Genomic DNA, 16,252 nt, shown 5'->3' on the forward strand with positions numbered 1-16,252 from the left:
AGGTGATCTCAAACTAAGTACTTTGATAGTGTGCTCTTGGCATCTACATCATTTTCCTATTTCAACCAATTCCCCTCCCATAGTGGGCAGGGAGGTACTTACTGCGTCTACTATCCCGTTATATCTGTTTTCCAACTTGCTTTATGTCTTTGTTTTGGAATGAGATTACTTGGTTTTGTCCTGGTCCTGAGCAGATGCCCTGGCTGAGAGGGAAACAGTCAAATGTATAGTTAGTTTTGGGAGATGATTTTTTTCCCCTTGTAAATCATCTCTCTGTTATGCACTGTATTATGTTTTCTTTATATTATATATGATTTGTAAAACATTTGAGTGTATTCCTCTTAGTGGGGACCTGTGCTTGTGTCTGGATGAGACTTTTAGTGATCTCAAACTAAGTACTTTGATAGTGTGCTCTTGGAATCTACACCTGTTTCTTATTTGAACCAATTTCCCGTTGTCTTACCTTTTCTTGGGTGCTTTAATTGTAATTCTATAACTTTTTACTATCCCATTTTCTTCCTTTTTACTGGCGCTGATATGACCTTAATGTGTTGCAAGTGCCCTAAAACCCTTCAAAACAAAAACAAACAGCTGACACTGAGAGTCTGAGACATAATACACACATGACATATGTACCTCTATCTCACATGTGTTTCAGCTTAATGAAATCATTCGGTTCATTGCCTGTCAAACTTAAAAGGGAAAAAAATTCACTTTATTCGTCCCATAGGGGAAATAATTTTGTCTCTAGGGTCTATTCCAAGGGAAGACTGGAATAACCCAGGCGTCATCCGCAGTACAGCGCCGCAAATAGAGCTTAGGGCGAGAAGACTTGCTCAAGGCCACACAGCGCAGCAGCGGGTGTTCGAACTCGATTGATTCATGAAACTTTAAAGGACCACATGTTGTTTAACCTGTTTGAATTTTGTAAAACCTGTGGCAAATGTTGTGATTTTGATGGCAAATTCTGGGGTTTAAAATGGCAAAAAAATTTTTTTTTTAATGCGTGGACAGCATAAAGTACTGTAGAATGGTGTGTCTAAGACCAGCCCTCAAATGCCCCCCCCCCCCCCCCCCCCCCCCCCCCCCCAGATTGAAAGATATCCAATTGTACATCATTTGATAGATTTCACCCTTAGTCACCCCAACTGGCCTTATCATTCGATTCCACAGGACATTCATTCTTGTACTGCCACCAAAATTACATTCCCACTTTATTCTCACACCTCTTTCATCTTCAACAACAAAACAATCGCCTTTCTAAAATAAATAATACAATGTAGTTTATTGGTCATTGATGATCATGGTAATTATAATATTGCGCAAATATGAAGGATTGGTATGTCCTTATAAACCAAGGTTGATTTGATCAATGGGATTTTATATTTAAAAAATATACATTGTTTTTGAAAATATTTATTATATTTTTGCTGTTTCATACACATCTTTTCAGATTATATAATAATAATAATAATAATAACAATACTACTACTACTACTACTACTACTACTACTACTACTACTACTACTACTACTACTACTACTACTACTAATACTACTAATACTACTACTACTACTACTACTACTACTACTACTACTACTACTACTACTACTACTACTACTAATAATAATAATAATAATAATAATAATAATATAATGATAATCTATTCTTTATAAAAATAAGGTTGGGGGTTAACATTGTTTCATACAACCAATGATCATATCAGATCCTGTCAAATGGAAGAAAATGGGAGAGTCAAAAAATGATAGATTTTCAATCAAAACACCCAAGAAATCATTTTGTTTGTTTTTAAGGGTTTTACGGCGCTTGCAACACATTAAGGCTAAGACCTGTAAATTCTCCGTCAATTAACTGAAATCAGTGAATTCGTCAAATTCAAATATTTTTAAATGGGAAAGAAAGAAATGAAGAAAGAAAGAATTCATGAATTGTAGTCGAATGACCGTGAAGTAATTAGGAATGTTCCACAGCACTACGCATAGCTCATGGGCTGTTTATATTAACGATGGATATATTACCAAGGCCAAGCGACGCTTTTTATTTTTATAATTGCCGTGTCTGAACACATCCCAGTGTATTTTCATACAGCCTTCATGAAATTATTTTTTCACTTTCCAAACCTGTCGTGATCCCAGTGGTAGCCAATTTTAACTGAGCCGCCGAGCGATAAATTTCACTGTTTCGTCTAAGCCAAAATTGACCACATTTACTTGGTGGAACCTAAAAGTATGAAAAAGTTTAATGCGAACGCCGGAAGTACGTTATGAAGACACCTTCAAATCGAAAGTTATATGATTGCTACAAGCATATCTCGATTGCCTCACGTTGTAAACAAGCTGGTTGACCATTTCTTCACTGATTGCGTACCTAAATATAAGAAACAATGATAAGTAGCCTAATTGATTCCCACGTAAATTAGTTTTCTGCCATTGTTTTGCTCACGCGAACTTGCTGTTTACTATTCATTTCGATTCTTTGGATTTTTCTGATACGAAGAGTTTCAGAGAGAGGTTCAGTTTCAGTCAATTTTTATAGAGCTCATTTACACTTACACTATTTACAGGTCTAGTCATATCAGCGCCAGTAAAAGGGAAGAAAATGGAATAGTAAAAAGTTTACAATTAAAGCACCCAAGAAAAGGTAAGACAATGGGGAATTAATTGGTTCAAATAGGAAACATGTAGATTCCCAGAGCATACCATCAATGTACTTAGTTTGAGATCACCTATAAGTCTCATATGGACACAGGCCCAAGATCCAACAAAGAGGAAAAAACTCAAATGCTTACATTCCATTATACATTAAAAATAACAAATATAATAATACATAACAGAGAGCTGATTTACAAGGAAAATAATATCATCTCCCAAAACAATAACTATGCATTTGACTATTCCCTCCGAACCGATTCCGGCCAGGGTCAGGACAAAAACAAGTAATGTCATTTTCCCTCCGAGCCGATTCCGGCCAGAGTCAGGACAAAAACAAGTAATATCATACCAAGACAAAGACAGAAAGCAAATTGGAAAACAGATATAAGGGGATAAAAGACACGGTAAGTAACTCTCTGCCCGCTGTGGAGGCCGGTAACCCCACCCAGACACCCAAGAAAAAGTGAGACAATGGCAAATGGTTCAAGTAGGGAACAGATGTAGATTCCAAGAGCACACTATCACTGTACATAGTTTGAGATCTCCTAAAAGTCTCATCTTGACACCAGCACAGGATCCCATAAGGAGGAATACACTCAAATGTTTACAAGATATGTTCAAAACAATAAATATGTATAACTATTAATACACATAACAGAGATGATTTACAAGACAATAAAAGAGCCTACACCTCCCAAAACGAACACTATATATTTGACTGTTTCCCTCTCAGCCAAGGACGCTGGCAAGGCCCAGGACAAAAACCATGTAATCCAAGACCCCAACCACCCAAAAAGAGATGTTGACTTTAAGCAGAAGTTGACTTTATTAGTATTAGTGTTGACTTTAGGTGGATTATATTGTACGTTTTCAGATCAACAAAAAGTTACTAATACCAATGAATAATAATTTAAAAAAAACAAAAAACCCAAAAAATAACAAAAAACCTACAACATTAAGTTCAGGATGGTCGGGCGTGTTAACTAAACTCTGATTCACAAAGTAATTTAATAACGCCGTTTGAAACATGGAAGCAGTAATGTGTTTTAACGGGGTACAGTTAACAAATTGTAAATATAATAAGCAACTGCTTAACAGCATTTCTTTAAATACACAAGGGAATATTTAGTTATAGAGAAAATACAAATAATCAAAACAAAGTACTAAAGTACTTGTAAACTTGCACCACATGCTTACTATTTATTGGAAATTGTGTAACAAAAAAAAAAAAAATCAAGAACCAATCAACTTTAAGCTGTCGTTAAATCAGTTGACAAAAATACAGTTATTGTTTGTTTTTAAGGGCTCTTCGGCGCTTGCAACACATTTAGGTCATATCAGTGCCAGTACAAAAGATGAAAACGGGATAGTACAACAGTTCTAGAATTACAATTAAGGTAAAGCACCCAAGAAGAAAAAGTAAGACAGAGGGGAATGGTACAAAGAGGGAATAGGTCGTGTAGATTCCCAGAGTATACCATCAATGTACTTAGTTTGAGATCACCCAAAAGTCTCATCCAGACACGAGCATAGTATCCCACTAAGAGGAATACACTCAAATGCTTACATTATAACTTCAAAACAACAAATATAATAAAACATAACAGAGAGATGATTTACAAGGAAAAAAAATATCATCTCCCAAAACAATTACTATACATTTGAATGTTTCTCGCCCAGCAAAGGACTCTGACTCCGGCCAGGGCCAGGACACAACAAAGTAATCTCATTCCAAGACAAAGACAGAAGGCAAATTGGAAAACAGCTATTGAGGGGTAGAAATAGAAGACACAGCAAGTGCCTCCCTGCCCACTGTGGGAGGTCAGGAATACCCACCCAGAAGATACAGTTACAGTTTTCGCTGGATTCGAGCACGCCGAATTCCAGGGTGGTCTGCGATACGACACGCTGGAGCTTAGTGACCGAATTATATATCTATGGGTATACAGCAATAGTTTTTAACCTCCCACTCCCACGAGCATCGTCTGTCGGCACATTTGGATTCGAGCACTTTTTTTACTTCTTCCTAGAGCGTGCTGGAATCCTGGAAGTAGTGTGCCTTGCAAAGCAAGGTATCTACGTACAATGTGTTGCGTAGATAATTAACATTGGTGGATATGATTTTTTATCTCATAATTCTAGACAAAACCAATCACCAAACCTCGTAAAGTTATATTTACACATGATAATGAACACCGCAGCATGTCAATTGAATGCTGTTATAAGGAATGACAAAAATAATGCCTCAATAATAATAATAATAATATAATAATAATAATAATAATAATAATAATAATAATAATAATAATAATAATAATAATAATAATAATAATAATAATAATATTGTTTTGTTTGTTTTTAAGGGTTTTACGGCGCTTGCAACACATTAAGGTTATATCAGCGCCAGTAAAAAAGAAGAAAATGGGATAGTAAAAAGAATTACAATTAAAGCATCCAAGAAAAAGTAAGACAAAGGGGAACTGGGAACAAATAGGGATCAGATGTAGATTCCAAGAACATACAATCAATGTACTTAGTTTGAAATCACCAATAAGTCTCATCTGGACACAAGCACGGTCCCCACTAAGAGGAATACACTCAAATGCTTACATTATAAATTCAAAATAACAAATATAATAATACATAACAGAGAGATGATTTACAAGGAAAAAATTAACTATGCATTTGACTGTCCCCGTCCCCCCCCCCCCCCCCCCCCCCCGTCCCCCCCAGCCAGGACTCGGGCCAGGGCCAGGACAAAAACAAGTAATCTCTTTCCAAGACAAAGACAGAATGCAAGTTGGAAAACATATACGAGGATAGAAGACACATTATGTACCTCCCTGCCCACTATGAAAGGTTAGGAACCCCACCCAGAATAATAATAAAATAATAATAATAATAATAATAATAATGAACACCGCAGAATGACATTTGAATGCTGTTATAAGGAATGAAACGTTGACAAAAATAATGTCATCATAATAATGATGATAAAATAATAACAAGAACAACAACAACAACAATAATAATAATAATAATAACAGCAAATACAACGAATATGACGGTGATAACGATGATGATGATAATACTTATTCGTCACAAATGAGTTTACAACACTCTTTGTACCTCACTATTTTATAATAATATTAATATAAATCAATTTTTAAAAGTATGATGCGAGAGTGAAAACAAACATGTGGTAGGCAGTGGGCCTCAGATACAACGAGAAAAACTGGCTGCGTCAAACAGGAAATGAAATGGGTTAGTCCTTGGAAAAGGCTCTTTACTCACATTCTCTCATCGTACTCCGGTGTAAAATAAGAACCTCGCCGTTAATAGCGTTGTCAACGCATAGCATCAAAAAAGTTAATATTATGCTAAGAATAGATATGAAAGTTTAGGTTTATCCAATTTATGAAACTATTCATTCTCATCAAAAGACAAAATAAACTTGTCTTAATGTTCATATTTTGACTACAGATTTTATTTTCCGCATCCATATCATACTGAAATAAATACCCTTTTGAAATGGTGGGTCATGTTTATGAAAATAATTGTTTAGAGTTTATTATATTTCTTTAAATCACAGTTCACACCTTTTTAACCGTTTTAACCTTTTCCCCCGATGGCGGGGTTTTAACCTTTTCCTCCGATGGCGGCCTCGGAGGGGTTGAAGTCACATTTTTGGCTAGCAGTTGATGAGGGAATGTATTGTGAATCTCCATCAATTCTTGATCACTTTGCGTAACTACAGCAAAGTAAGGGCAGTCGATACCTTTATTCTGTAAACATTTTTTATATACAGGCATTGTTTGGGTAATCCTATTAGCTTTACCGCCTAACTGCGTGAATCCCACGATGTCGAAAGTGTGTGGAACCATTCCATACATGAACACATCGTCAATCCAAAAGAAATCCAATTCCTTAGAGGCTTTGTACATATTATTCACAAGATCCGGGGTAATCGCGACAAAGAATCCACTACAATACTGGAAATCATAGGTGGCATTTCTGAACAGCCCCTTTTCCACCTTCCACTTTCCCTTCCGGTTCACAGAAGCATTTTTCCACACCTGACAGAATATCCTCCCGACCTTTTTGTCTTTTCTCAAATCGTGCCAGAATTTACCGAAAAATTGGTGTGTGTCAAATGCCACGTCGTCATCCATCTTGAGCAGGAGTTTGTAATTCTGACATGTCGCAGACACCCATCGATATCCCATGACAGCCTAGGGAACATAAAAATTTACATTGGGTAACTTCAAAAATACAATAAGATACATGTTAGGTCAGTTGTTATTAGTTGTGTTTGGCCACGTGGGATTTTATATTTGGCCACTTTTGAAGTCTAGGAATCCTGGTCATCTGACAGCCGTGATTAGACATAATGATCATCATCTAAGATGGCGGAAGTATTTTTCCTACTCTGATAGGTCAAATACTTTTGTCTAAAAATATTCCATATTATCTTTTGGCTAGGGCTATTGGTCAGTACTGACCAGTGAGTGCTAGTTCCTATTGGATAGTGTTGTAATGTTAACGCTTGTTCGTCAGTGTTCCTAGTTCAAACCGACATGATTTGGATATTTCTAACATCTAGCATAGCCTACTGACAAACAGGCGCAAGGGTACATCCGCCAGTACAATAGACTCAATGGCCAGGTCTGACCAATAGCCTATTAGTTATCTTTTTAACCACACTTGAAACCTACCGCCTCAATCTGGAATATGTATATAATGTCGGAGTTAACCAGTTAATTGCTGTATCATGGAAAGTCGCATATTTAAAAATTTAGCCAGAAAACTCGTCCTTCAATCAAATATCGATCGATTCAAACGAACGTCGACCATCTTGGCATAAAACTCTCAAACCCGGGACCTCGCGAGGTCTTCGTTAAAGTTCCAGGTTTGAGAGTTTTTGCAAAGATGAGGTTTCAATTAAATCGGTCGAATTTGAAGGACCAGTTTTCTGGTCAAATTTTAAAATACGTGTCTTTCCAGAGTACGGCAGTTAACTGGTTAACTACATAGATGTTGAAAACCGTATTTAAAATCTTTGATAATCAGAAAAATTACATGTCTGGTTGTTTTTGTTTGTTTTTTTGGTTTTGTTTGTTTGTTTTTCTTTTCTTTTCTAATGTAAGAAATTATATTATTTCACCTAAAATAAGTGGACATTGCGCTATATAAAAGATCAAGTTAAAAAAAAAAAATTCCTTATCACTGAAATTGCGAAATGGATAACGAACCTTTAGAGTGAGGTTATGGTATGTGTCCACAAAATTTCCTTGAATCGTGTCTCCAAATTGGCGATTCTCCATTTCCAGGTTTATTTGCAGTTCAGCATCTTGGACTTGCCCAAGCAGGAACACGACCTATATTTAAAAGAAAGAAATATGTACGAGCATATTATGTTTTGTTTTGGTTAGTTTTTAAGGGTTTTACAGCATTCGCAACACATTTAGGTCATTTCAGCGCTATCAAAAAGGAGGGTAATAGTATGGTTAAATGTTTTACGGCACTTGCAACCTTTTTAGGTCAATTTAGCGCCAGCGAAAAGGAGGAAAATGGGATAGTTATATATTTTAGATTTACAATTAAAAACCACATTAGAAAAAGTAAGACAAAGTGGAATAGTTAAAAAAGGAAACAGATGTAAATTTCAAGAGCATACTCTCAGTGTTCTTAGTTTGAGATCGCCAAAAAGCCTAATCGGGACATAAGCAAAGACTCACCATCAGAGGAACAATCACAACTAATATTTTAACTTATTATACTATGTTAAAGCATCTATTTATGAATCTGTGCGGCTATGTAGTCTTGTGGTATGACACTCGCTTTCGGATCGGAAGGTCCTGGGTTCGAGCCTCGCTGGCGCATAGTTGAGTCCTTGGAAAAAGCTCTTTACTCACATTCTTGTAACCCCTTGTAAAGCGCTTTGAGCACGTTTAGTGGATATTGCTCTATATAAAAGCTCATTTTTTATGTATTTATTTTCTTACGTGTGACACATTTTCATTGATTTTTTATAATATTTATATTTACTTGCATATATGTGGAGACCTGTTGGTTGCTAATAATTATAATATTTGTATGGCAAGTTTTCATGCTTCTTTTTATTCTCAAAATGTTATTGTAAAGCGCATAGAGCCCCCCCCCCCCCCAACGAGAATATGCGCTTTATAAGCATAATTTATTGTTATTATTATTATTATTATTATTATTATTATTATTATTATTATTAGTATTATTATTATTATTATTATTATTATTATTATTATTATTATTATTATTATTATTATTATTATTGTTATTATTATTATTATTATCATTATTATTATTATTATATTATTATTATTATTATTATTGTTATTATTATTATTATTATTATTATTATTATTATTATTATTATTATTATTATTATTATTATTATTATTATTATTGTCGCCTCCCAAAACTATCACTTTGTATCTGACTGTTTCCTCCCTCCCAGCAAAGGACCCCTGTGTCTTCTATCCCCTTATATCTGTTTTCCAATATGCTCTCAGTCCTTGTCTTGGAATGAGATTACATGGTATGTCCTGGCCTAAATGACACAGCATGCGGGAGGCCAAAAAACAACAAAAAAAAAAAAACAACAAACAAACAAGAAAAACTAAAAACAAAAAACAAACACACACACACACACACACACACACACACACACACAAACCTAACTATGTGTAACTATTAACGTTGATACTATATAGTCTGATTGAGAGAATGTCGTGAGAATAAAATGTATTAATTCTAATCGATCGATAATATTAATTATCTGGCCTAAATTTTTAGAACTTCTTGTTTGTTTGTTGTTTGTTTTTTATTGTTGTTTGTTTCATTTTTTTTTTACGGCAGTATATTCCTGGTTTGATTTATGTCGACGTAGGAGCTTTTATATAGTGCAAAATCTACTAAAATTCTCAAAACACTTCACAAGGGGTTCCTAGCCAACCGCAACAGTTAACATGTAGGACGAGACATGACGCCTGTTAGGGTATATTACAATTTTTTCCCGACAGAGACAACGCTGTCAACGTCTAGGTACAAGGCATCAGGTTCTAATGGTACTCAAACTACTATGTTATGGCGATAGACCCAATCTGCAAATTCCGTATTCGGGTGTAAAAAGAATGCGTTGTCTGTCGGAAAAAAATTGTCATCACCTAACGCGTTATGTCTCGTCCTACATGTTAAGTGTTGCTTTTGGCTACGTGACCCATTGCAAAGCGCTTTGAGCAAGTTTGATGGATAAGTGCCATATAAATGCTCAAGTCTTTATTTTTCAGCAGTGCTCTGCGATGTTAACGGTAAGAATCCGTCATAAAAATCCTGGCATATTAAAGAGGAAATGTATTCCCTACTGGATTGTCTCGAAATAGCGCATTGTGATCATAAAAAGCTATTGATCTCCGGTGGGTTATTTGGCTATACTTTTCATTCACCCATTCACATGCTGACACCTTTACGGTAATATTATGTAAATGCAGCAGGTTTAATAAACGCAGATGTTTTTAACTTTCTAGTTGACTGCCGTACTCTGGAAAAACTCGCATAAACAAATTTTGACCAGAAAACTCGTCTTTCAAACATCGAACGATCTTAAATAACTCTCATCTTGGCAAAAACGCTCAAACTTGGTACTGCGGAAGTCCCAGGTTTGAGAGTTGTTTTTTGTTTGTTTGTTGTCAAGATGAGAGTCGTTTAAATCGATCTATTTAATTTGAAGGACAAGTTTTCTGGCCAAATTTTAAATACGTGTTTCGTTTTTTCCAGAGTACTGGTTTATTTCCTGCTTATTTTGTGCGTTTCAACTGCCGAAAGATATTATAATTTCATTGCTCTTACATTACTGAATTCAGCAGAAAATTTGAATAGGGCGAGTTTTCTTAGAATATAAAACGCCTCTAGAATAGAACTAGATACTGCAACCCATTCGTGGCACTCAATTGATTTTATTAATGTCTATGGTGCGAAAGTAATACGTCTGCTCAAATTGATGGTTTGCTCTCGCAGTCTCATTCTATTGAAACATGTTCGTCGTGCACTGCAACTCACGTGTGACCGATCGTCTCAACACGTTAATGTGTCAGGGTAACCCAGACCCTATAAATAAAGTATTTTGAAGCTAAAATGATAAGAAATATGAAATTTTAGTTTTTAAAAAAATTTTTTTGGTCAGATCACATAACTAAAAATTTATTATTATTATTATTATTATTATTATTATTATTATTATTATTATTATTATTATTATTATTATTATTATTATTATTATTATTATTATTATTATTATTATTATTAATAATTATGATCCCTGCGATCATGTGATTGATACGTGATACCCCTACTTGGATCTCCTGTGGATTGTTTGTACTTAGCTTGTGTGACCAATTTGTCAATCTGGTAAAATCTAAAAAGTGTGTATATGGAACAATGCCCTATAAAACAGTTAGGAAAAACAAACAAAACAAAAACAAAAACAAAAACAAACAAAAAAAAACCAACAAAACACCCCCCCCCCCCCCAAACAAAAAAAAAAAACAAACAAACCCCAAAACAAAACAACAAAACAAACAAACAAAAATCAACAAACTACAACAAATTAAAAAAAAAAAACAACCATCCCCCCCCCAAAAAAAAAAAAAGATCAGCCCGCCTCGACTATTCTTCTACTTTATAATTCCTTCCAAAATAAAAATAAAATCAAACTTACTTGAAATTTTATATAGCGCAATATTCATTAAACGTGCTCAAAGCGCTTTACAACGGGTCCCTAGCCAACAGCAATACTTAACAAGTAGGACAAGACATGATGCCTGTAAGGCGACATTACACATTTTCCAATTTTCACGACACTGTTAACGGCCAGGTACTCATTTTACACCTGAGTACGATGAGAGAATATGAGAAACGAGCCTTTTCCAAGGATTCAATTATGCGCCACTCAGAGCAGGATACGAACCCTAGGACTTTCCCAACCGATGGTGAATGACATGCTACTAGACCACATAGCCACAATACCAGATTGTCACATTGGGCGAACATATCTTTGATTTACGAACCGAACCGAAGGCGAGTGTCATACCACTAGACCACATAAGCGCAATATTCGATTGCCATCCTGGGGGACCATATCTTTGTTTGTTTTTTTTTTTCAATCATCGATAATATATGTCTCATTGCAGTTAGTTTTTACTGTAACCGATAATAACATCACATATAAATCTACCCAGCGCGGGAGAGGAGGAGAAGGGGGGGGGGGGGGGGGGAGAGGAAGAGGGATTGGTTCACTGTATCTTTAGGGGAGCGGAAGAGGGAGGACGGTTTGGTGGGGTGGGGGGGTGGGAGTTGACTCACTTTAGCTTTCAATGCGACTAAACACGTCAATTTGTTTTCATATAAAAGGAAAATTTAGTTTAGAGTCTAAATGATCTGTAGTATTAAGGAACTTAGATTTGTAAAGTTTTAGAAATAGAACATAAAACTTGCTTTACACATATAGACAGTGTGCGCTTGGCTAAGAAGCTCACAACATTGCCATTTGGAAGCATAACGGACCAACACACAAAACTATGTGTTACCTTAAACGTTTATAGACCGGTTAATACAATTTAGTGAGAATTGCTCATAAACGCGGATGGCATAAAACAATAATAAAGACCCGAGTGACGTCAACTTCGTTCTATCTATATTGAAGGTATTGATCGCAGTTCAGAGTTTAAATGTTAAGAGAAAGCTTCCATTTTAAGCTATTGGTCGACCCCCCAAATATTCTAACAATTTTGAAACGACTGGTAACAAATCATGATTTAATGTGCGTGTGTGTGTGTGTGTGTGTGTGTGTTTGTGTGTGTATGTATGTATGTATGTATGTGTGTGTGTGTGTGTGTGTGTGTGTGACCTAGTTCTCTCTATGCTGTTAATGTGTCAGGTGCTTTATCGATTACTCTACTGCCCCACGCTCCCCTTTCGGCACACCCCCTCCCTCCCCCCTCCCCCCTCCCCCCCACCCCTCACCCATTCCCATTAACACTCTTTTTACTTTCCCCTTTATTAAGAAACGAACTGGAATTTATAAACTTAAATAAATAAATAAAAAAAGAGTACCTGGTCGTTAACAGCGCTAGCTGTGTCGGAAAAATAAATAAATTAGAATATCGCTTGACAGGTGTCATGTCTCGTCCTTCATGTTATGTTTTGCTTTTGGCTAGGGACCCCTTGTAAAGCGCTTTGAGCACATTTAGTGGATATCGCGCTATATATAAAAGCTCAAAATTTTAAAAATGACCCCCCCCCCCAAAGAAAAAAAAGAGAAAAAAGACGGGAATGATTCTATCGGTATACGAAGTAAAAGTGCTTTTGTGTGTGTGTGAATTGGACAGCCGACTGAGCTAGGTAAAAAAAAAGAGACCCGCCCCCCTCAAATAACTTAAGCTTTTGTAAAGTGCAATATCACCTATTAATGCTACGCGTTTAGGTAAAATACAACGTCCACCAGCAGGATATAACGCACCAACACAATACCCTGTGTGTAGCCTTGAACGTCTAAAAACAATAGCGAAGAGCTGAGTGACATCAATTTCGTTCCTTCTATATATATATTATGTGCTCAAAGCAATTTACAAGGAATCTCAATCCAAGACCAACATTTAAAAACTTAGGTCGAGAAAAGAGTTCCTATTACAATTATATCTGTTTTCAACAGAGATAACCGGACCATGTGACTAGGCAAGGAACGATTAGTAATAGAGCCTTTTCCAAGAAGTGACCTGCCAACGCACAAGAGGACTCAAACCAAGAATCTACAGGACCCGAAAGCGCGTGTCGTAGCTAGAATTGGACGTGTACATATTTGAAAGTCTGACATCCGAACCTACGTATGGGCCTAGTTTAACATTGTTGTAATGGACAATGTTTTACGTCAATTTTTGAGATTTCCATTATAACAATGAGTCCATAATGAATTGGGTTATCAGACCTGCAAATATGTGCACGTCGATCTAGTTACTTCTAATATATTTGTATGGTTTGGCCACTGTGTAATTGCCGTACATGTCTCTGAATCTTTCCTCGCGTCTTTTCCAAGAACTTCCTTTATTATACATCACCTGAATTCCTCGAATGCATTGTGAGGGAATAATAAAACCAAATCAATTTCTGAGATTCGCTATCTCTTTGCTAATGGAGAAAAACATCCCAAGAACAAAATTTGCTGAGCCTGGTTTTACATTCTTGGCTGCAATTGTATGGACTTCTTTGGCACCAAAAATATAACGATGTGAAAGTCTGTCAATCTTAACATGGCATCTTAAAACCATTATTTTTGTATCGCAGATCTGCCTAATATAACGAAAAAATCGTAGAATTGGGGAATTTTGGCTTTCATTTCTGAACTTCAAGAGAATCTCTCAGTCATTAACACTTATTAAAAATGATACATAGTTTCAAGGATTTTGAAGTGTTATTTAACCTTTGTAAGAGTAAATTGTTTATTTTGAAAGTTAATTATATTGACTACATCTTTTATCTCCCAAAAATTTAAGAATCTTTAGAGATTCCAGTTGGCAGATTTGTTATCGTGATTCTCTATGAACTTTGAACTGTATGTGTGTGACTGTTTTGGTGATGTTGTAGTCGAATGAATGAACTTGTGTAATACCAGGAAACAATTTAATAATAATAATAATAATAATAATAATAATAATAATAATAATAATAATAATAATAATAATAATAATAATAATAATAATATCAATAATAATAATAATAATAATAATAATAATAATAATAATAATAATAATAATAATAATAATAATAATAATAATAATAATAATAATAGAAATAAATATTATACTGCCGTACTCTGGAAAAAAACCATATTATTTGAAAATATGGCCAGAAAACTCGTCCTTAATTCAAATACCTGGGACTTTCAGGTTTGAGAATTTTGAAAAAGATGAGGGTCCTTTAAATCGATCAAATTTTGAAGGACGAGTTTTCTGACCATAATATTTTCAAAGATTATGTGTTTTTCCAAAGTTACGACAGTATAGCGCTTTACCCTGTCTAAACAGTCAGGCACCAAGAATGTAACGATCTATTTACCTTTAGCCTATATGGTTTGGTCACCGTGTAATTGCTGTATATAGCTCTGAAACTATCCCTCTTTTTGAAGTTTTTAGCAGAAGAGTGTACAATGATCACAGCGTCCAACTCCTCCGTTTTGCCACATTCGTCGTTGGTTCCCATAGAAACACTCGTGTAGCCATCCGATGCATGCCTGGTTTCAGTGAGAAAATTATTTAAAAAAAAAAAAATGTGTGACCATTTGACGTCTAGTTTCATTATGTGGAAGTGCGACATTAACATTTAAATTGAATTCTAAGCTTAGCTTTTATTTTTTGAGAAAGCATCATATACGTGATACAAATTTTTATGCCGTCTGTTTGGAGAAAAGTGTTGTCATGAACTTGACCCACTCCTTTGTTTGGTATAAATTTAATTCGTTAATTTATTTATATAAAATCTCAAAACCAATTTTCCTCTTAGCGTGAGTCATTAAGAGTTCTCCTTTTTTGGGGGTGGGTGGGACCAGAATTTAACTGAGTACATCTGTACTGACTTAGCAACAAGCATTACAGATGTATTAACGTCTTAACTGTTTTTGTTATTGGCTGAAGGAGGATTTTGCCCCCAAAACGTTCCGTGCTTCGTATTATTTTTTTTTTTGAGCTATATATATTTATTTTTGTACATTGCATTTTACACTCCACAACTTCTGGCAGCTTAGTATTCACTTTGACCAAAATGTACCAAAAAAGAGCGTTTAGTTGTGACATTGTAACTTGAGCATTTATATAGAGCAATATCCACTTAACAAGCTAAACGCGCTTTACATGGGTTCCCCTGGTCAAAAGCAACACTTGACGATACATGACGCCGGTTAGGCGATAAAACATTTTTTTTCAGACTGAGACAACGCTGCTAACAGCCAGGAGTACGGTGAGATAATGTGAGTAAGAGACTTTTCCAAGGACTCGACTGTGCGCCACTCAGAGAGTGACTCGAACCCTGGACCTTCCGATCCAAATGCGAGTGCCATACCACTAGACCAGCCGCACAATGTACGAAAAAAAAATTGTTCATATTACGTACCTGGGATATTTGACTGTGGGTTCGTCATCTAGACACCTGAACACAACTTTAGGCCTCTTTGCATATAGCTCTATCGTCTTCTTTTGGGCCTCAATGACTCGATGTAGCTGAAGAATCTCTCCTGTCGATGGGACAGTCTCAACCCGAAGCACCATGGTGGGCTGGTAGTTTTGTCTCCAGAGGTACACACAGACGATTGATACACAGATAAGAAGAACCAATATAATCCATCGTTTGCTTATCACCAGAGACACTGTACGAAAAGAGGAAGAGACAGTAACATTTCTACATTAATAATGTTAAAAAATTTCCCAATTTCAGAGTTGCCATTTTACGTAATGTATTGCTGTGTTGTTGTTTTTTCATCACTAAATAAATAAAGG

At 35.7% G+C, this 16,252-nt stretch overlaps 1 protein-coding gene across 11 annotated transcripts in view; it reads right to left on the bottom strand.

Moving 5' to 3' along the window:
- Positions 1 to 1,816: 1,816 nt before the first annotated feature.
- LOC144965763 (lactosylceramide 1,3-N-acetyl-beta-D-glucosaminyltransferase-like) overlaps positions 1,817 to 16,252 on the bottom strand; it is a 52,540-nt gene continuing 38,104 nt past the window's right edge. For all 11 annotated transcript variants that reach the window (XM_078901440.1, XM_078901438.1, XM_078901430.1 and 8 more), the window contains 4 exons: positions 15,870 to 16,122; positions 14,820 to 14,994; positions 7,925 to 8,050; positions 1,817 to 6,904 (listed from right to left, as the gene is read on the bottom strand). In XM_078901440.1, coding sequence (XP_078757566.1) covers positions 6,266 to 6,904; positions 7,925 to 8,050; positions 14,820 to 14,994; positions 15,870 to 16,122 — 1,193 coding nt within the window. In that variant the 3' untranslated portion in view covers positions 1,817 to 6,265. The remainder of the gene's footprint in view (positions 6,905 to 7,924; positions 8,051 to 14,819; positions 14,995 to 15,869; positions 16,123 to 16,252) is intronic.

The sequence above is a fragment of the Berghia stephanieae genome, chromosome 2 (assembly GCF_034508935.2).
Source record: "Berghia stephanieae isolate SIO BIC M18660-M18661 chromosome 2, UCSD_Bste_1.3, whole genome shotgun sequence".
NCBI classification, from domain to species: domain Eukaryota; kingdom Metazoa; phylum Mollusca; class Gastropoda; order Nudibranchia; family Aeolidiidae; genus Berghia; species Berghia stephanieae.